This window comes from Engystomops pustulosus, chromosome 8 (assembly GCF_040894005.1).
Source record: "Engystomops pustulosus chromosome 8, aEngPut4.maternal, whole genome shotgun sequence".
Taxonomy (NCBI): domain Eukaryota; kingdom Metazoa; phylum Chordata; class Amphibia; order Anura; family Leptodactylidae; genus Engystomops; species Engystomops pustulosus.
The window spans coordinates 100,430,202-100,452,907 of NC_092418.1; the positions used below are offsets into that span (position 1 = coordinate 100,430,202).

The 22,706-nt window shown below is 44.6% G+C and overlaps 2 protein-coding genes across 6 annotated transcripts; both read left to right on the top strand.

The window, feature by feature from the left end:
* Positions 1–999: 999 nt before the first annotated feature.
* Positions 1,000–18,771, top strand: CYP27C1 (cytochrome P450 family 27 subfamily C member 1). The gene is made up of 9 exons (XM_072120080.1): positions 1,000–1,266; positions 11,216–11,406; positions 11,754–11,953; positions 12,038–12,247; positions 12,331–12,494; positions 12,568–12,734; positions 14,551–14,629; positions 15,229–15,432; positions 18,406–18,771. The coding sequence occupies exons 1-9, from the start codon at positions 1,051–1,053 to the stop codon at positions 18,520–18,522; spliced, it is 1,548 nt and encodes a 515-aa protein (XP_071976181.1). The 5' UTR covers positions 1,000–1,050; the 3' UTR covers positions 18,523–18,771.
* LOC140075740 (uncharacterized) lies at positions 6,902–10,096 on the top strand. 5 transcript variants are annotated; one of them, XM_072122009.1, is made up of 3 exons: positions 6,902–9,015; positions 9,282–9,397; positions 9,476–9,616. In XM_072122009.1, the coding sequence occupies exons 1-2, from the start codon at positions 6,902–6,904 to the stop codon at positions 9,367–9,369; spliced, it is 2,202 nt and encodes a 733-aa protein (XP_071978110.1). In that variant the 3' UTR covers positions 9,370–9,397; positions 9,476–9,616. The 5 variants fall into 5 exon arrangements, with proteins under 5 accessions (XP_071978110.1, XP_071978111.1, XP_071978109.1 ...); XM_072122010.1 differs by having other exon boundaries at positions 6,902–8,797; positions 8,906–9,015; positions 9,282–9,510; XM_072122008.1 differs by having other exon boundaries at positions 6,902–7,220; positions 7,671–10,096.
* Positions 18,772–22,706: the final 3,935 nt, after the last annotated feature.

The following is a 22,706-nucleotide window of genomic DNA, read 5'->3' on the forward strand; positions in this document are numbered from 1 at the left end:
GCATTTATAACATTTAGGATTGAAAAAAAGGTGCAAACTGCTGATTTGGGAGGGTTTTTTAACCATCATTACAAAGATTTTCGCGAAAATTTTTATTTTTCTACCTCCCTCCCCATATTCAGGAAGTAATTGTGGAAGAATAAAAGAAGGGCGTGGGAGCTGGGATAGACGACATGTACCTGGTCCGAAATCCTGGACCAGCACCGAGAACATGTCCGCAGCCCCCTAAAACCACCTCAATATGCCCAATGTTAGGTGAAGTAACAAGGATTGTTTGCAGAGCGGAGACCGGAGGATTTGATGTATTTCGGATTCTATAGAATGTACTTAGTGCAGATAATTCCAGTGACGCAAATATATGAAGATTTATATCATAGGACGGTAATTAATGGGATTAGAGATAAAAGTCATTAAGTGATATCCCCAATATTATATGTCACTAATCAGAGAGATAGAGAGGAGATACGCAAAATACAAAGCAAACGCCACGTGTGAACATGGACTAATCTATGCATTAGGAACCCCAAGGACTTAATCAGTCTCCTGATTATAGATGAGATGTTATTGATGGTCCAGTACTTGGGGAGGATGACCCCCAGCATTATAACTACTGGGGTTCCAATGTATCTCAGGACCATCACATTCTGCACGGTTTAACCCCTTCGTGTCGTACCCTATGAGGAAGACTGTTGAACCCTCGTCCCCTGATGCCCCCCCCCATGTCTCATCTGGTTGTTCCTTCCTATTACAACAAATGTAACAAATTTTAAATGAAAACACAAAGGGTTAATGCAAAAAGCAGACACAGAAAGTGGAGGGAAAAGCGAAAAAGTTGTTTCGGAGCTGCGGAGGGGTTAATACTGGGGGGGGGGGGGGTCCTGACTGTGCAGAGGGGTCCCCCCTGTGTTGCCAGAACTTGTATGAAGAAGCCATTGATTGCAGCTGGTGTGACCACCCCTTCCTCTGGGATGGGGGGGAGGGAGCCTTTAATAATGGTGTAAGCTGATGCCCAGGCAGTGAGTCTGCAGCTCAGCACCAGGCACAGCACACATGGCTCTGCTAGGAGGGAGGCCCAGGGCAGTGTGGGGGCTCTGCACCAGGGGGGTGCACAGGACCCCCAGCCCAGGGGCTGCAGGGCAGGCTGTCAGAGAGGAGATGGGGGAGGGGTTGGTCAAGAGCCTGAAGGAGATGCCAGGACCCAGCACCATCACCAACCTGCTGGAGTTCTTCTGGAGGGATGGATTCAGCAGGATCCATGAGATCCAGGTAAGGATTGGGGCTCCTGGTACATGTTACCTACTATATTAGGGGGATGTTTGGTTTTTGGGGGGGGTTCTCCTTATACAGAACCTCTATGTGGGGAATATTTCTGGGGTGATCATCACACTGGGGGAAAGTGATTTCTAGTTTGCCATTTGGTGGTCTCCCTGTATCTTATAATTTGGGGCTCCCACTCCTGTTTATGTGGGGAGCACTGCTGATACTTTTCTCTTTGTAGGGGATATTGTAATCTGTTAAACTGTGTGACCTGGGTTGGGGGTCTGTCCCTAATTCTTCAGTTTTATTGGATTATTTTGCAGTTTTTACCTGTGGGGGGGGGGGGGTGTCATGTCTCAGGTGATATCATTGCTGCAATCACCATTGGTGGTTTCCAGCATTGTAAGGGTTAATGTTGCCTGCATGTTCTAGGAGTAAGAGTAGGGAACCCGGGGCAGCAAGGGGTTAAAATTATAAATTAACCCTCTCCTCTCAATCTCCCACGTGTTCCGATCTGTAGTTATACAACCAAGGGGCGTGGCCTCGAGAGCTGCTGCCCGGCGGGTCCCGCCCACTCGCGTGCTGTGTAATGGCAGGGGCGTGGCTTCTGTGGGTGTGTTTTTATTGTAAATGATACATTGTAACGTGGAGAAGTGAGAGCTGAGATACAGAGGCGCAAGTGACCGGCTTAGATACATCGGGTCACACATGGGATTTCTGTGCATTTGAACTTGGCACAGGTGACCCACTGTATTCAGATGGTGTATCCAAACCTAGTCCAGTGTATCTAAGCCTGTCATGTGTGACTCACTGTATTCAGATGGTGTATCCAAACCTATTCCAGTGTATCTAAGCCTGTTATGTGTGACTCACTGTATTCAGATGGTGTATCCAAACCTAGTCCAGTGTATCTAAGCCTGTCATGTGTGACTCACTGTATTCAGATGGTGTGTCCAAACTTAGCCCAATGTATCTAAGCGAGTAAAGTGAGATAGGATTAGATACAGCAGGCACTATCTCAAATACTGTGCATTTATCTGAGAGTCTGCTTGGATACATGGCTCAGCAGGCATAATAACATTGGCTTAGATACATGTCTCTCTGCAGGTGACTCGGCTCTTTGTCCTTTGATTCGTCTCATGGATGGGTGTCTCTGGGGGTAATCTTACCTGCACCTTCCGTGTACCCCCCCCCCCCCCCCTAGATCACTATAGACCAGGATGATGGGAGTGGTGGTCCTGGGGGGGGGGTGCTTCTGTAGGAGATGGATTCTGGATATAATCTACAGGACTCATGTAAGATTTGTGATTGCTGCCTCCATCTCTGTATACACTGATCCAGAACCTCTGCTGTGGCTGTCTATACATCTCTGCTGTCCATCACTCCCATATACACACATCCTCACATGTGATTGTGTATGACCACCATTCTGCTGGGCTTTGTTACAGTGTATCGGTGCTGACAATCCTCTGACACACTGCTACATTGTATAGGTCCAGGAAATTCATGTCGAAGACTGATAACCACATAGACAGCGGAAGTGCAGGGATTGTACGGGTTATAGTCTATTTTACATTCAGAATCTCACTGACCGCAAGCAGAGCTAGTGATTATCTCAATGGGAGTGAGGCGTGACCATACAGACTGCAGTGTTATTGTCCTGGGAGAAAAGTGTAATCAGACCTTTGTGTATGTAGTTAGTAGCTGCAGGACTGTGATTTATATAGATTAATATTTCAGGATTGTAGTGTTGTGCACTGGGGGTGTGTCCTCACACTTCTGTGCTCTGTGCTCTCTGCAGCCAGTGTTGGATATTGGCTCATGAGAGATGTGATTATACCATACAAAGTTTATAACAAAGTTGTAGAACTTTCCATCACGCAGGAATTCTGTTCTTCTCTAGTCACATCTCAAGCAGCTGCATTTCTGATTGGCTGCTGGGATGCGAGGGAACTAATGACTTTCTTTCCGCGCTCAGTGCATTCAGTGTTCGGATTTCCTGGGCCTCCTGCCAAGCAGCTGCCGAGACATCCTCACTATTCCCCCTGCGAAATGGACAAATGAAATTCCACGGTCCTACAGACAAATCCGTCCACCAGAGTCTTCTTGTATCTTATTCTCCGGTTGTGGTTGAGTAACAGGCGGAGGGGGTGGGGTGACGTCTCACGCTTCCATATATTAGTGTCGAAGTTCTACCTGTGCAGGTGTCCGTCTGTAAAAATTAAAGCTCAAACCACTTTTTAATTTTTATATGCGCTTAATGAGGACCTTTCATCACATTGCACATGTGGAGATAAGATATTATCCTGTAGGGGCTGCTACACAGATGCAGGGGTACATTGAATTTTCCTTCTAGCCCCCAACTTTGCAGACATATCATTCCCGGTTTCTCACCATTGTAATCTGTGTTGTGTCAGAGAGGAGGAGCTGGAGGCGTGTGTTATGCTAATCATCTCTCATACTGTCCAATCAGTGGCAGGCAATGAATAGTAGTGAGCTGTATTTTTTTACTATGTTCAAACGTTGCGCTTTGGTTGCGTTTTTATTGCATTTTAAGGCAGCGGTCTTACGTACCCCTAGGCGTCCGTTCATAACGCGACGCTAGCGCACAGGGGGAGGTCCTCAGCCCGAACAGAGAAACGCATGCCATCGGCTTAACAATCGCATGCGCTTCCCTGGAAACGCATGTGCGTTCGGGCCGAGGACCTCCCCCTGTGCGCTAGCGTCGTGTTATGACTGACGCCTAGCGGTACGTGTGACCACGGCCTAAAATGCATTACAACAGGTGATTTGCCTAATTACACTACTGTTAACATTTACAAAACACATTGTAAACATATGTTAACATGGCATTAACAAATGTAAATGGTAATGTAACATTGTGATTATGTAAACGCGAAGTCAACAGAATATTAGTGAAATTAGTGAACACAGCCAAGGGCGCGGTCACATGCTCCGCTAGCAGTTCGTTCATAACGCAACGCCAGCGCACAGGCGGTGGGCCCCGGCCTGATTGCATATGCATTTCCAGAGATACGCATGCGATCGGGTTATATTGCATTTACACAATCACAATGTTTCGAAATTGCGTGGACGTTCTGTTTACATCACAAGTTGTGAGAGCAAATGCAATGTTCCCACAAACGCAAGGTTAATGCAAACATAAATTGTAAAAGTTTACATGGCGTTTACACTAACATCGCGTTTATGTCGCATTTTCGTTTTAAATGGCGTTTAAATTTAAAGGTTTTTTTTCCATTTCAGCAATTAAATGTTTGCTTTTATAATGAAAAGTTACGCAACTTTTAAATATACTTCTGTATCAGTTCCCAATGGTTTTCTAGATCTCTGCTTGCTGTCATTTGTTTACTTCCAGTGGATAGAAATCAGACCCTGGTCACACAGGTGTAAGGATCGTTATATCACACGGCTCCGATTACTCCTTGTGATACTAACGAGCCGTGCACCTGTGTGACCAGGGTCAGATATCCGTTAACTGGGAGTAAACATGGAAGCTTTTCATAGCAGGACAGCAAGCAGAGATCTAGAAAAAATGAGGAATTGATAAGTCTTTTTAAAAATTGCTTAACTTTCCAATACGTCCCCCATGACGGCCCACTTGGAGGATGCCCCTTGACCTCTGTAGGGACAGGAAGCAGAGAGGTTAAAAGCCTCCCACCCGCATCCTCCCGCCAGTGTCTTCCTGTCCCTACAGGGGATAGGTCAGAGAGGCTCCTCTCCTCCTAAGGGGGGGGGGACGCATGTTCTTTTTTAGAGAAAAAAACTTACCGGGGTTACGCCGGCCTATTGCAGGTCGTAGTTCCCCTCCGGATCGGGTCCGCGGCCGGGTCTTCCCTCCCTGGTCCCTCGATGATCCGGACAGCGGCCTCTCCAGCAGCCGAATGGGGCCTACGCGAGGCCGCGCGAAAAGCTCCGTTCCCAAGAGTTCTTTGCGGCCGATGACGACTTCCGGCCGCGACCGGATTTGACGTCAGACGCGCCTCGGAGCGAACGAGCGCAGCAGCGCCACCAGCTAGGGGGATGGGCTCCCCGTTAAGGTATAAAAATTGAGCTCTATCAGAGAAATGGTGTCTGTTTTGGAGCATATATCGTTTGGTGGCCTGGCCGTCCCAGACATCTTTTTGACATGGCTGATGAGGCAGACTTGGGCCTACTCCACCCTCCTGGTTACGTAAGTGGTGCTGTATGGCATGTTCTAGTAGTGTATCATATTAGAACTCCAAGTTAGTTATTCCTTACCTTTCTCCCTTAGGATAAGGATCAAGGGACTAAGGGGAAAGGAAAAGAGGACAGATCTGAAAAATCTGAAAAAGCTAGCAAACCTGCTAAGAGCAGAAGTACTGCTAAGAAATGCAATATGTGTTTTCGCACTATGCCCGAGGCTTACCAGAAGCCCATTTGTAAAACCTGTATAGAAGAGTTTATGCGCGAGGAAAAAACTTCATTTATGGATGAACTAAAATCCTTTATTGAGGAGAAAGTAGTGGCTTCAGTGGCTTCGGCAACACAGAAGGAACCCCCTCCAAAAAAACCAAGATTAGCGGACATCTCCTCCTCTGAGGAGGAAAATTATGATTCTGAAGTCCCTTCCTACTCCTTGGTGGACACAGAAGAAATCGATTCCCAGGATGTAGGTCAAAAGACTGACCCACGTCACCTCTTTCAGTTGGATGAGTTAGATAATCTACTGAAGGCCATTCGCGAAACTCTAGACATCGAAGAGGAAGTCCCCTGCACATCTAGAGAGGACGAATTGTTTGGAGGACTGAGAGCCAAAAAACAACGCGTTTTCCCAGTTAACGATACACTTTTGGGGTTAATTACAGAAGAATGGAAGGACCCAGAGAAGAAGATCACAACTTCCAAGGGGTTTAGACGACGTCTACTCTTTGATCAGGAAGTCTCCAAAGTTTGGGACTCTGTTCCTAAAATGGATGTGCAGGTGACAAAGGTTGTCAAGAAAACAGACTTGCCGTTTGAAGACTCGGCGCAACTCAAAGACCCTATGGACCGAAAGGCAGATGCCCTTCTTAAAAAGGCCTGGGAAACATCCATGACAAGCCTAAAGTCAAATCTATCGGCTACCTCAGTTGCCAGAACCCTCTTCTTCTGGTTAAACCAATTGGAATCCCACATCAGAGAAGGCACCCCTAGAGCTTCTCTGTTAGGAAGTATTCCTCTTCTTAAATCTGCCACTGCCTTTCTAGCTGATGCTTCAGCTGAAGGCGTCCGTTTTGCGGCCAAAGAAGGGGCTCTAACAAATGCCACAAGGAGAGCCTTGTGGTTAAAACAATGGGGCGGTGACATTCGTTCTAAAACGAAGCTATGCAGCATCCCGTTTACTGGAGATTTCGTCTTCGGTCCAGAGTTGGACGCCATATTAGAAAGAGCCTCTGATAAGAAGAAGGGGTTTCCGGAGAACAAAGCACCTTCCAAGAAACCTTCATTTCGTCCCTTCAGGAACACCAAGGAGACCTTTCGGGGCAAAGGTAAACAGGGTCGCTGGAGTTACCCTAAAGGCGGCAGAGGTCGGGGGTTTCTATTCTCAAATTCCCCTGACAACTCCGGAGGGAAGAGACAGTGACGCCAGAGTGGGGGGGCGTCTTCTAGGGTTTGTCAACCAATGGTCTTGTATTACCTCAAACCCTTGGGTCCTGAATATTATCAACTCGGGATACAGGATAGAATTCAGTACCCCCCCACCATCAAGATTTATGCCTCCCTTATTATCTACCTCTTCCTCTACCCATTCTCTCATCTGGCAGGAAGTCTCATCTCTCCTTCTCGCAGGAGTGATCTCCCGGGTCCCTCAAGATCAAGAAAAGACGGGCTTCTATTCTTCCCTCTTCCTGGTCAAAAAACCAAACGGGTCAAACCGGATGATAATAAACTTAAAGGCCTTGAACAAGTTCATCACTTACAGACGTTTCCACATGGAATCGGTAAGATCTGCGACCCAAATCATTTACACAGGTTACTGCATGTGCACAATAGATCTGCAAGACGCCTATTATCACGTCCCAATTCACCCATCATCTCAAAAATTCTTAAGATTTTCTGTCCTCTCTCCAGAGGGTTCTGTCCTACACTTTCAGTTTCGGGCTCTCCCCTTTGGGATTTCATCAGCTCCAAGAGTGTTTACAAAGATCATGGTGGAGGTGGTTGCTTTTCTGAGACTTCAAGGAGTATCTATCATTCCTTATTTAGACGACCTGCTGATTGTGGGAAAAGACAGTCCAGATCTCATTATAGCAAGAGATCTTACGATACACAAGCTTTCAGAGTTGGGATGGTTAATAAACACCCCAAAGTCAGATCTTTCTCCCTCCACCCTCAAGAAATTCCTTGGGGTAATGTTAGATTCCACTCATCTGATGTCCTTTCTTCCTCAGGGGAAAGCGGAAGATCTGAGACAACACGTTCGCTCCTTCAGAATGAAGATTTCTATATCAATCCGAGGAGCCATGAAGATCTTGGGACTCCTTACAGCCTGTCTCCCATCAGTGGCCTGGAGTCAAAATCATTCTCGCATCCTACAGAATTGGATTCTGAGCAGTTGGGATCGAAGACCCTCAGGTTTGGACAAGAAGGTCATCATCCCATCCTCAGTAAAAAGAAGTTTACAGTGGTGGTTACAGAGGAAGAACCTGGAGAACGGGGTCCACTGGCACTGTCTTCCACGTCTCACAATTGCGACCGACGCAAGCAGTGTGGGCTGGGGAGCGGTCTTCCCTTCCCATTACGCCCAAGGTCTATGGACGCCTTCCCAATCCCGGAAGCCATCAAACTATCGAGAGCTACGGGCCATCTGGGAAGCCCTAAGGCTAAATACACCTCTCCTGAAAAACAACCATGTACACATTTTATCAGACAACACCACAGCGGTGTCTTACTTAAGAAGACAGGGGGGGACAAGATCGACAACTCTTTCCACCTTAACACATACGATCTTCTCCTGGGCAGAGGAGAACGTGCTCTCCCTCTCCGCAACTCACCTGAGAGGAGTTCTAAACAAGGAGGCAGACTACCTCAGCAGGGAACAAATTTCTCCCAACGAATGGAGCATCAATCCAGAGGTCTTCACCCATTTGACAAGTCTGTGGGGAATTCCTCAAATCGATCTCTTCGCCACAAAGAAGAATACGGTATGCCATCGATACTACACTCTGGAGGCAGGAGCACCGAAGGATCGACTGGATGCTTTCAGCCACCGATGGGTCGAACCTCTTTCCTATGCCTTTCCCCCTATTCCCTTAGTGGCAAGGGTCCTCAGAAAAATCCTTACGGACCAGGCAAGGGTGATACTGATCTGTCCAAATTGGCCAAAGAAGAACTGGTATCCTCTGTTGACATCCCTGACCCAGCAGCAACCAGTGATACTACCCTCACGGAGAGACCTGTTACACCAGGGACCGATTCTACATCCCGACCCTGGACGGCTTCAGCTAACAGCTTGGATCCTGAGTCCGAATTCCTGACATCGCGGGGTCTTTCAATGGCTGTAGTAACAACTCTTAAGGCAAGTAGGAAGAAGGTTACGTTCGCAATTTATCATAAAATTTGGAAAAAATTTGTAACATTTTGTGGAGATAATCCTCCATCTCAATCTAACCCCAATATCTTACAGATTTTGGACTTTCTACAGAAAGGCCTGGAACAGGGCCTTTCTACTAGCACCTTAAAGGTCCAGGTCTCGGCTCTTGGCGCCTTCTGCGATCGTCCACTGGCGGAGCACAGGTGGGTCAAAAGGTTTATCCTAGCCTCCTCCAGAATCAGACCCCAGATTCTCAGGAGAGTTCCTACATGGGACCTAAAACTGGTTCTAGACGCACTTTCCAGACCACCATTTGAACCTCTGGATAGCGCCAACATAAAGAACTTAACGTTAAAAACTACCCTTCTTGTTGCTGTCACTACAGCTAGAAGATTGGGTGAAATTCAGGCTATTTCAATCAAAGAGCCTTATATGCGAGTTTTGTCTGATCGTATAATTCTTACTTTAGATCCAGGCTTCATTCCCAAGGTGACATCCAGATTTCACAGAGCTCAAGAAATCACACTACCATCTTTTTGCGAAAACCCCTCCACTAGTAGGGAAGCTTCGTGGCACCTTCTAGACGTAAGAAGAATTGTACTAGCTTATATAAAAGCTACGGAGTCCTGGCGTTTAGACAATAACTTGTTTATTCAATTCCAGGGAAAAAACAAAGGGAGAAAGGCCTCAAAGACATCAATAGCAAGATGGCTAAAGTTAGCTATCTCCACCTGTTATACGCAACAAGGGAAGGAGACCCCAACGGACCTAAAAGCCCATTCCACCAGGGCTATGTCCACTTCCTGGGCTGAAAAAAGAGGTGCATCATTAGAGCAGATTTGCAAGGCCGCTACCTGGGCCTCATCATCCACCTTCATAAAACACTACAGACTGGATTTGCCTTGTTCTCAAGATCTTTCCTTTGGCAGGAAAGTTCTACAAGCTGTCATCCCACCCTAAAAATTTCTACTTATCTGGTAGATCTCCAAGTGGGCCGTCATGGGGGACGTATTGGAAATATAGAATTAGACTCACCGGTAATTCACTTTCCATCTAGTCCTCCATGACGGCCTATATATATTCCCTCCCTGACTTATTCTGTATGTATGTGAATGTTTAACATACAAAATAAAATTTTGTTGTACCTTCCACCGGTGTAGTTATTTGGTAGACACTGGCGGGAGGATGCGGGTGGGAGGCTTTTAACCTCTCTGCTTCCTGTCCCTACAGAGGTCAAGGGGCATCCTCCAAGTGGGCCGTCATGGAGGACTAGATGGAAAGTGAATTACCGGTGAGTCTAATTCTATATTTTTATTATAAAAATAACATTCATTTGCTGAAATGAGATTACCCCTTTAATTTCCGCTTATGTGATGTTTTGTTGCATTTGTGTCACACTAACGCTTGCTCGGCGTTTGCGCTACACTTGACACAACGTGTGAATGTGCCCTTTGGCCTGTGTTTGAAACTCATTACAACAGCTGAGGAGAGGTGACATGCCTAATTACATTACTATTAAACGTAATGCAATGTTAACACGTGTTAATATTTTGTTAACAAACGTAAACAGTAATGTAATTGGGCATATCACCTCTCATCAGATATTGTAATCGGTTTCAAACGCAATGAAAACGCAACATGTGAACGCGTCCTCACGTTGAGGCCCCCACACGTTTTTGAAAACGCATCAGTTTTTGACAGGTTTTACTAATTATCTTAATTAAAACTGGTCAAGAACGGGTGCTTTTTTTTAACGCATGCGTTTTTGGACAGACTGTTTAAAAACGGACCAATAATGCCATGTGTGGCATCATCCTTACGCGTCCTCTCGTGCAATATTTTGGAGACATTTTGCAAGTTTTGTTTATAAAAAAAAAAAAAAGTTGCAATATCACTAAAGATTTTATTCCCTGTATGGAACGGACTCGTCTGAGCAGCAGAAAAGACAAAAGCACAAAACTGCATCTTCTGTTGTGTCCGGAGGAGCCTTACACCTGCACCCCCCAGTTATAACTGCAGTATGGGAGCGCCTCCTGGTGGACAGTACAGTGAAGGGCATCCTGGAGAAGTTTTGGGGTGCATTTTTATGCAGGGTGACCTTCATTCTTTTTGTGGGTGTCATTATGTGGCAACTTAATGGGCACTTTAAATTTTTGATTCTGTAATTCCAAATAAGCAAATTTAAAAAATATTTTAGGCTTGGGAGGGTGGGGCATTTGATGGCTGTTATTTTATTTATAATTTTAAATGAATTTCTATTGATTTAATTAAATTTTTTTTTTTTTTTTTGGGCAACTAGACCATGTGATTTCTGATACTGGTCACTAATTGGCCGCAGCATCAAAGGGGTTAAATACTTGTGCTTAATAATGCAAACTGCTCACAATCCCACTCCATTCACAGCAAAAGCACATCCGAGAATATGGCCGAATCTTCAAGTCACACTTTGGTCCTCAGTTTGTGGTATCGATTGCTGACAGAGACATGGTGGCTCAGGTTCTCCGAGCTGAGAGAGACGCCCCACAGAGAGCCAACATGGAGTCCTGGCAGGAATACCGGGATCTGAGAGGACGATCAACAGGACTCATATCAGCGTAAGTAATTCTTGTATACAGGAGATCCCCAGGTTATACCGGCTGTACATATATCATTATACACAGGAGATCCCCAGGTTATACCGGCTGTACATATATCATTATATACAGGAGATCCCCAGGTTATACCGGCTGTACATATATCATTATATACAGGAGATCCCCAGGTTATACCAGCTGTACATATATCATTATATACAGGAGATCCCCAGGTTATACCGGCATGCTCACGTATCATTATATACAGGAGATCCCCAGGTTATACCGGCATGCTCACGTATCATTATATTCCCAGGTTATAGCGGCATGCTCACTCACTATATACAGATCTGTGTTGTCTCTTGCAGGGAGGGTAAGAAGTGGCTCTCTATGCGCAGTGTTCTTCGTCAGAAGATCCTGAAGCCTCGCGATGTGTTTGTATTTTCTGGGGGGGTGAATGAAGTCGTTGAGGACTTGATAAAGAGAATAAATTATCTCCGATCTCAGGAAGATGATGGAGAAACTGTGACCAACGTCAATGACCTCTACTTTAAATACTCCATGGAAGGTCAGTCCTCGTCTATGACCTTGTCCGTCCTTCATGTCTTGATATTTGTTTGACGTTTTTTGACGCCTCTTCCTTTGTGTCCAGCGGTGGCCACCATCCTGTATGAGTGTCGGCTCGGCTGCCTGAACCAGCGCGTCCCCCAGCAGACCCTGGAGTACATCGAGGCCCTGGAGCTTATGTTCAGCATGTTCAAGACCACCATGTATGCGGGGGCCATCCCAAAGTGGCTGCGGCCATTCATCCCCAAGCCATGGGAGGAGTTCTGCCGCTCATGGGACGGACTCTTCAAATTTAGTAAGAATGGAAATGTCCTATCAGGAATTCTGGGACAATTATGGGGTTCTTCTGATATGTTTGTAATATTTTGGGATGTTCAGGTCAGATCCATGTGGACGACAAGCTGAAGGAGATCGAGTCCCAGCTGGAGAAGGGGGAGGAGGTTAAAGGGGGCCTCCTGACGTCTCTGCTGATCAGTAAGGAGCTGTCTCTGGAGGAACTCTACGCCAACATGACGGAGATGCTCCTGGCCGGAGTGGATACGGTAAGTGCTTGTGTGGATGGGATGGGGCGGAGCTTGTTGTTTAACCACTTCACTCCCAATGTCCTCTTTCCAGACCTCGTTTACTCTGTCTTGGGCGACCTACCTCCTGGCCAAGAACCCTCAGATCCAGCAGTCCGTGTACAATGAGATTGTCCAGAACCTGGGGAAGGATGTTGTGCCCTCCGCAGAGGATGTCCCCCGACTACCGCTAGTGAGAGCCGTGCTGAAGGAGACACTCAGGTGAGGGGGAGATGTTGTGCCCTGGATCAGTAGAACATTGATCTTTGGACATTTGTGGACCTTTGACAAATTCCCCTATAAGAAGTCAGCACTTTTTACTTTACTCTACATCAAGGGTTAACTTGCAATTATCTATAGTGTCTCATTATATACATTCTGTTTATTACTGCATCTGTATAGAACTGTAGAAAGGGTTAATGGACACTGAGACATTTCTGACTGTGGATCTTTAAAGCCTAACTGTAAAGTAGTAATAATATTACCAAATTGTGATATCTGATTCCCCCCCCCCCCTTAAAAACAGAACAAGACCTCCTTTTTTTCCATATTGATATGTAAGAAAAAAAAAACCTTTACAGTTACTCTTAAACGAAAGAGAAGCTAATAATTGTCCACAGCTATAGAAAATGGGTTTTAGTGAGAAAAACAGACTTGTTTACCAGAAAAGCAGGCAGTCAGACCTTTAAAAATGACAGTTACTGTCTGGAAAGTTGTTTACCACTTTAGAAACTTTCTGCCGTAGAATATTATGGGGACTTTGTCATAGTTTGTGCTGAAATAGAAGGTATATAGAGCACAGTCCCAGCCCCTAGTGTCCTGCAGTTGAGGAATAGAGCTTGGAGGAGTACTTTATCGAAGAAAATGTTGAAGTGGCACTCACCAGATTCGTGCGGAAGTTTATTAGGACCAACAGAGATGACATGGACAGAAAATATGGCCAGTCCTAATAAACTTCCGCATGAATCTGGTGAGTGCCGCTTCAACATTTTCTTCGATAAAGTACTATTTATTCTACGTTGTATCTGGAAGCTGAGCACCACCTAAGTGCAGCCCAGGTTCCATATGGGAGAAGCAAGCATGAAGGAGAATATCCTCAAGGGGTAGTGCAGGGTACCGAATAGAAGAGCTTGGAGGAGGCTTGGCCAGTCTACCTGAACAAGCTGAGCTGGGGGTCCTGTGCCATTGACCCTGGGCTCCTAGCCTTTGGTCAGCCAATGCTGTGATTTGCTTCTATTGTAATGTACCTGAATTTTTCTCAGTAAAGAAGCCGACTGTTCACTGCAGATCCTGACCCTGCACTTATTTCCCATTGGTGTGCACAGCGCCCTTCCGGATAGCAGCAATACCTGGTAACTCCTCGATGGTGCCTGGTGGACCCAGTGTAGCGTGGGCTCTGCAGAACCTGGCAGGGTCATGTCATTTTACTACAGGCAGTGCGCGGGTTACATACAAGATAGGGTCTGTAGGTTTGTTCTTAAGTTGAATTTGTATTTAAATCGGAACTGTATATTTTATCATTGTAGCTCCAGCCCGAACTTTTTGGTCTCTGTGACAATTGGATTTTAACCAGGATTAACACTAAAGCTTCATTAGACACCAGTGATAACTGTTATAGCTGTTTATTGCAGCCTAGGACTAAAGCACAGTAATTACCAACATCCAGAGGTCGGTTTGTAACTAGGGGTCGTATGCAAGTGGAGTGTTTTTAAGTAGGGGACTGCCTGTATCCTGTTTCTATTGTACATGGTTTACAAGTTTTCTCAGTACAGCCTGCACTGTAAAGAATGGAGGGATTTCCATAGTGGTTGTCATGGTTTCATCCAGTGTTTTGTAAATATGTATTTACCTTCTGATCCTTATACAATGTTGTGATAAGTGGTGTCAGCCATATCTGGCATCCGCTTATCCCTATATAGAAATCTATCATACATCGAATTTGGTAATTGGGAGCAGGGGGACCCCTGAAATTTTAGCAACCAATTTTGTCACAACCCTGAAATTTTTTTTTTTTTTTTTAATCTTTCTCTTTTTCTAGATTGTTTCCAGTGTTACCAGGGAATGGGCGCGTGATGCAGGACGATATGGTGATAGGCGGATATCTGATCCCTAAAGGAGTGAGTGTCCATGACGGTTATAGTTGTATGTGCTGAGACTGTGACTATAGTCCTGCTCCAACTGGATACATTGTAACAATATACATAGACTGGACACAATTGTCTCCACTTCTCACCTGGGACCCCGAGTTAAATGAAAAAAATCCTATTCTTTCTAGACAGCGCTCTGTGAGCTGAACAGCCTGGACTCCAGACTGATGCAATTAGATCCAGTCTGTGTATATTATCAGTCTGGAGTCCAGGCTGTGGAGCTCACAGAGCATTGTCTAGCCTTGATCCAGTTGTCTCCACTTCTCAGGGAGTAGGATTCGCTCTTTCTGGGGTCTCTGCCTCTCTGTTTGAGCAGGAAGGTTCTTATTCACTCCCAGCAGGCAGAGATCTTTTGAAATGAAACCTAACATTTGTTACAATGTCACATTTTCTAATTTGGAGATTATAAGGAACTACTCTATTGCCTTTCCGAAGCCTCCAAAACACATGATAAGGTGCAAATTGGAATTCTGAATGTTTGGCTTATGTTTGATGATTGTCTCTGGGAGATGTGGATGACAATGCGGAGTATTGTGCTAGAAGTCAGTGATGTCCTGTGTGTGCCGCAGACCCAGCTGGCGCTCTGCCACTACTCCACCTCCTATGATGAGGACTACTTCTCGGCAGCAGAGGATTTCCGGCCCAGCCGCTGGTTACGGCACGGACACCTGGACCGAGTGGAGAACTTTGGATCTATTCCTTTTGGCTACGGGATCCGCAGCTGCATTGGGAGGAGGATTGCGGAGCTGGAGATTCACCTGGCGCTCATACAGGTAGATGGGAAAGGAGGGATGAGCTGCAGCAGAAATGGGGTGAAAACATGTTTGTACATCCTGCCCCCTAGAGGTGACCTCGCACAGGTACATCCAGGGGCGGACTGGGAATTTAAAATGGCCCTGGAAAAAACTATAAAAGTGGCCCCATTCTATGGGCGGAGTCAAAACAAGTGGGTGTGGTCAGATGTGGGTGGGGTTATAACAGACAATTGTTGGTAGATGGCCTTACTGGAAAAGATGTTCTTGTTTTGCATTAAGTGAATTTAATGTGCAAAGAATGTGACCTGTCGATCAGTAAATGATCTAAACACACGACCCTGTAAGCCAGTGATGGCAAACCTTTTATGGTCCCAGTGCCCAAACTACAACAAAGATCTGCTTATTTATCGCAAAGTGCCATCACAGAAATTTAATTTGTGATTTATACTCCCTTCTCTGTCACAGTTTTCATTGATACAAGCAGAAAATAGTCCCAGGTAGAGCTGTCACTTTAAAATACTTCTGTACACAGCAAGTCCTGGGCTGTCTGGGACTGCAGGAAGATACCTGGAGTCTTCTCTGGTGATGGCCTGAGTGCCCAGAGAAAGGGCTCTGAGTGCCACCTCTGGCACCAGTGCCATAGGTTAGCCATCACTGCTGTAAGCCTTCAATACCTTTCCCCTGTGCCATACATGTACAAGTCAGAGAAAGAATATATTGATAATGCTGCAATAACACATTCAATCCTGCCTTCTATATACAAAATAAAACTACCATACCTTCTCCCATATACAAGCTAACTACTATAATACTGCCCCCTATGTACAAGAATATAACTACTATAATACTGCCCCCTATGTACAAGAATATAACTACTATAACACTGCCCCCTATGTACATGGAATATAACTACTATAATACTGCCCCCTATGTACATGGAATATAACTACTATAATACTGCCCCCTATGTACATGGAATATAACTACTATAATACTGCCCCCTATGTACATGGAATATAACTACTATAATACTGCCCCCTATGTACATGGAATATAACTACTATAATACTGCCCCCTATGTACATGGAATATAACTACTATAATACTGCCTCCTATGTACAAGAATATAACTACTATAATACTGTCTCCTATGTACAGGAATATAACTACTATAATACTGCCCCCTATGTACAAGAATATAAATACTATAATACTGCCCCTATGTATAAGAATATAACTACTATAATACTGCCCCCTATTCAGTATCTATCATATACATCTACAGAAAACACATGAGATCCTCACCTATTGCATCCAGTGACATCAGGGGACGTGTCCTCGGATTGTACTTGTTCCTTATCTTCTCCATTAGTTGCACCATCACCTTGTCTCTTCCTCCAGGTACACAGCTTTCCTGCAGAGTTTACCACACAGACGTCTTATGTTCTGCACTTTCCCATTGTCTCTTCTTCTGCGACATAGAATATATGCCGCCAACCTACCCCATACATAGAATTTATGCCCCCAGCCAGCCCCAGACATATAATTAATGCCCCCTGCCAGCCCCAGATAAAGAATTAATGTCCCAATGCTATAATTTAAACAAACCCCCCCCCCCCCCCATAATACTCACCTCTATGGCGCAGGTTCGTCTCGTCCCCGGTCTTCAGCAGCTTGGTGTAGAGGTGCGGGATAGTGACGTCACTGCTCCGCACCTCTTACACCAAGCCGCGGAGCTACATGGAGGCAGGCTGACATCTGGTAAGTGTCAGCGCTCCTCCACTGAGTGTATACACAGAAGCAGCGGCGCTGCGCTGCGTCTGTGTACTAATCAATAGTACCTGCATCGTACGATCGTACGATGCAGGTACTATAGAGTAGATGAAAAGTTGAAGGGAGTTGGTGCGGACCGGCTCCGGACCGGCCCAGCACCAACCGGCCCACCGGGAAAATTCCCGGTGGGTACAATGGCCAGTCCGCCCCTGGGTACATCTCATCCTGCTTCCTCTCTGTATCCCATTCAGTTACCCCAGGACCCCTCTTACAAGGCTCCGCTCCATCTGCTGCCGCTCAGAATTGGGTAAATCCATCCCTGTATTGAGCAGCAGAGCTGTCGGGGGATGTAGGATTTTTTATTTTTTTTTTTTTCCTGCAGCTTTAGGACATCACATTTTTCATAGGGAAGGGCAGTGGAAGGGTTAATGCTAAATACCTGGAGGGCAGTGGTCCATCGCCTCTCCTAAATCTCCAACCACAATCCAGAGCATTAATCATAGACCCAGGCACCATGACTAGCAACATTATGCTAATAAGCCAGAAGAGCTCTGGGCAGCGTAACCAGAGCACCTCAGTGTTGTAGCTTCACAGACTGATACCATGAGCACAGCAGGGTTTTTTTTTTCTCACCCTGCACTTCTGCTAGAATACACAGGCAGGAAGGGGATTTTAGACTTGTTCTGCCCATTATAACATCCTTTGAAGCTGCAGCATGGAGTGGTTCTGTTATCACCCGTCCCCCGCGCGCCCCCCTCGAGCCCTTCAGGTACATTTAGTACCACAGTCTCGGTGCCTGGATATATGTGTAAGTGTCAGGATGGAATTTGATGGGAGATTTTCTTTGTGTCTCTTGTTGGATAAGAATCTAAGTCATGTGCCTGAAATAAGATGGGTTCATGCTAATCAATCCAAGGATAAATGGTCCAATTGTATGACATTAGTTCTGGTCTTGTCACTGCCTCCGATCACCACTAAGTGGAGGACATTGCATACAGATCTATACAGCAGTCTCCAGTAGGTTCCTTGGCTCCCTCTAGTGGTGACTGTAGATAACTAGAATATGTGTGTGTATGTATATATATATATATATATATATATATATATATATATATATCTCCTATAAACATGACAAGGCTTTAGTATGAAATGTTGCAGAATCTCCATGTTCTGTCGTCTGGGTCTAATTTTGCGTTTCTCTTGCACATTCTCCTGCAGCTCCTGCAAAAATTTCAGATCAAAACCTCCCCAAAGACCCAAAGCGTCACTGCAAAGACGCATGGACTGCTGTGCCCTGCGGGGGCCATCAATGTGCGCTACGTGGACCGCGTCTGAGGACCGCACCCCCCCACCCCCTGTGATGGACTGAAACCTCCCCCTGGAGAAGTTATTAATCGCCTGTGGCCTCAGAAGCTGCGGAGCCTCTTACATGAAGGAGATTGGGACGGATCTTCACCAATCTACCTTGCACTTTCTGTGTACTGTACAGAGGAGCCAGAAATCTGCCCCAGGGTGTCCCTAGAGCGCCCCCTATGCCTATGGGGCGGAGAATACTGACATTTTAAATTTTTTTTTTTTTTTTTAATCAAATTGGATTTTTTGCAGAACATAGTTGATGGTCCCACTTCTCATGACATGGGGGGGGGGGGGGGGGGGTCTCTGTCTGCCACATGATTGGAGCTTTAGTTGTGCGCGGTCACTGCTGCTGCATTCAGCTTAAATGAACTAAGATTACGTCTCAGAGATCGGACCCTTCACCCGGCTATGGCTCCTTGTGCCCCTTGGCATCTGCCAGTAGAGGGTGTAGTCTCCTGCAATGTATCTGCGCCGTCTCTATGTTGGAATCTTTTCTGTCTTCATCCTCCACCCTCTGAGCTGCCACTAGGGGGCGCACTGTGCTCTCTAATCTGTGAAATTTGCCTTTTGGAGTTATTATATTGAGTCTTGAAATGATTCTTATAATAATTGTATCACCAGCAATTCTACCCTAAAAATCTCTGCTTGCTGTCAGTGAATGAACATCCAGAGGATTAAAATCTGTACATGGTAGAACCAATTTTTATCAAAATATCTTTAAGATCTTCATAGGTGTTTAGCTACTGGATAGGAATAAGATTTCCTTTCACTGACAGCAAGCGGTGACCCTGGACATAAATCATAACTGTGCAAAACTTCTCATTCTACAATTGTTTGAGTAAATACTGGAAAATCCTGTAACTCTCCATGAGATGTTGGTTGCTTTTAATTTTCTGTCACTCTATGAATTCACTAAAGTCTTCTAGTTGCCTTCAGAGCAGCGATCAGAATTCTGCTGAAGTGTCACCCGCTGCCAAGATGTAAAGAATCACAGAACATGTGTTGGTGCTGTTGTGCATTGTGGGAGATGTGGTGTTTTGTATAATGTCCCACAATGCATTGCATAGCTGGAAATTCGGTGCTGACCTTGGAGAGATTGTTTCGCGATTCCAGCTCTGGATGTGAATTGTTTCTGCAGTAGATGTAGTTAAAACTTCTTTTGTGTTAACATTGTGCAGAACCCACCAATGAGACTTGACGAGATCACATCTCTGCATGTCTGTGCCCGCCCCCTATACTGGTGCCACATGACCCCTCCCTCATGACACTTCTGTGACCAAAATTTCCCCCCATGTTACTATGTAAAAACTGTTATTTCTATTGTTCTGTATCTGTGATTTGTCTCCAGCGAATCATTTGTATTTCTGTCTCATCTAGAATTGTATGTGGATAAATCTTGGAATGTTTTTATAAAATAGTATGTGCCCCCCATCCAATATTCCCCCCCCCACCCCCCATTATGTTCTTATTTATGTTACTTTCTATGGTGATTTTTTAATTTTGTAGTTTTAGTGATGATACATTTTTACACGATTAGTAATAAAATATTTATTGGTTTATGCAGGGTCTCAGTTTGTCCTTGAGCTCATGGTAAGGGATGTACATTAGAGTGCAGCACAGAGGGGACCTAGAAGGGAGAAGACGCCCAGAGCCAATGGCTGTAGGGGGTGATACATACCCTCAGGGCCGGCGCTATGGGAAGGCAAAGTGGGCAATTGCCCCCTGAAAGAGGAGAACCTCTTCTTTCAAATGAATCTTGAATTGTGTTTCTAGGTGCCAGGGATCTAGAGAAATTCAGGTTTAAAGTGAGAATATCAGGTGCCATTTTTATAAATAAACATCACTTCCAACGGCAGTTTAACAGTTAATATCTCAGATTTCCTGACACTTAGAAACATAAATTTAGATTCTTATAAAAGAGGAGACTCTTTTCTTTCATATAAAAAAAGTGAAGTTCTATGTGTCACAGAGCCAGAGATACAGCCCCCTTAAAGGTTCCCCCCCCCCCCCCCCCTGCTTCCAGATTCTTAGCCATCAGGCTGCAGGGAGAATTTGCTGCACACAGGAGCTGCTGCACCTCACAGATAATGGAAATATTCACTTTATATGTTACTACATATTGAGAAGGGATAATATCAACTAATATTCATGTTTTTAACCCTTCTCTATCCAGAACTATCTAAGACCAAACTTTCTCTGTTTATTGCTTTTTGTTACGTGAAAGTTTGTTTTTTTTTTTTTTTGTTTTTTTTTTGCAAAAATTGACTGATACGATGAACATTCGATCCTCTTCGCTATTGTATATTAATACCACGACCCAGAATAAAGTTTTTATTTCCCACCATCCTCCATTATTTACACCGATGTTATGATGTTCTCACTCAAATCCTTATGAAGCGCGGAGGGTTCTGTTATTGTGCGGATAATACAATGGCGCACATCTAAAAGTGACTTTTATTATCTCATTAGCTTGGTTTATGGCTACATAGTTATTTATTTGGGTGACCATTGTGTAAGGGAGCATACAATGATACATCTGTGTGACGCTCAGTGCAATCTCCTGCAAAAATAGTTTGGTGCCTCCTGTGGATTTAATGTTCCCTTTGCTATATATTTTGATGAATATACACATGTGGGGTCTGTATGATCTCCTCACATCTTACTGTTTTAGGAAAGTATATTTTCTTTATATAAGTATCTGGATTTGTACATATTTAAGAGGAAATTTTAATGTTAATTGCCAAATGCATCGCCTGGTTGTCTGCTTTCAAAATTCTATAGGTTTATGGCGCCTTTACTTATTATTCTGTTTTATTGATATATTTTGCAGGTTGTGACTGTTTTAAAATTTCTAGCTGAAAAACAGATCTCTAGTTTTAGTGATTATTATGTGGATTTATTTATGTGAACATATCAATATGGGACATTTGAACTCTACACATGTCCATCTATTACATTTTAGGAGATGTGAAACTAAATATTTTCTGTTTGGAACATATTTTTTGCCATCAAAGTCAAATTTTAAGTGTTTTTTTTGTGTTTTTTTTTTTTTTTTTACAAAATGCTTCAGTTGGAATCAAAATTGCATGAAGGCGCCGCTGTCTATAAACTCTTTAATGCAATTTTGAAAATGGGGCAAGTGTCTGCTTACAGAAAATCTGAGGTTTGTTGAGTTTACTTTTTTTGCTGTAATTTTTTATTTTTAAACGTCAAAATTGTAAAAATTGCTCTGGTCAATAACGCGACAAAACATCCAGAAATGCCCGGCGATGAAATGGTTGAATTCCCTGGTGAAGATGCTTATCATCTATCTCTCTAGTTATCTACCTCATATAATCTGACCATTTATATATCTCGCATATATATCATCTACATTATAGTTCTGCATCTAGAAATCTCTATCATCTTTCATATTTTTCTTCGATCATAATTATAATTAACAATTCTTTTTTTTATATAGCGCACACAGATTACACAGCAATGCACAGAGCTTACCAAATCAGTCTCTGTCCCCATAGGGCTCACAATCTATTCAACCTACCAGTAACTTTTTTGAGCGTGGGAGGAAACCGGAGGACCCGGAAGGTCATACCAACTCTTTGCAGATGTTGACTAGCGCTGCAAGGCTGTAGTGCAAACCACTGAGCCACCATGCTGCCCATCAATCTCCCTATCATCTATCTATGTCCTAAAAAAATTCTCCCATATTACAGTTTGTTTTACCATACTAAAGGGAGGCTCTTGCTGACTGCGACTGGTAATAAAATAGTTTTATTTTGGGGCCCCACATTTAGTTTTGCCCAGGGCCCCACTTTGTCTAGAACTGGCCCTGCATACCCTGGGGACTGACTCCTACTTATTTCTGCGCATGCGCCTGACCACTTGTTGGGGGCTGTTCACATTACACATTCCTCTCACAGGCCGATATTAGAAACATTTTTAGTAACTGCTATCTAGTGGTGATATTGGGGAAGTGCAAGTCTAAATCCAGTTTCTTTTGGTACAATGGGGGAAGTTTTCTAATTGCATCTGTGCTGTTAGCGCGAGCACTCTGATGGATCTAAAATTTATTTGGTTCCCTCTTGGTGCCTCTTCTGGGGCGATACAATAGACCAGTATTATACACTAACAATACAGTTCGCCCTTTTATGACTGTCCTTACT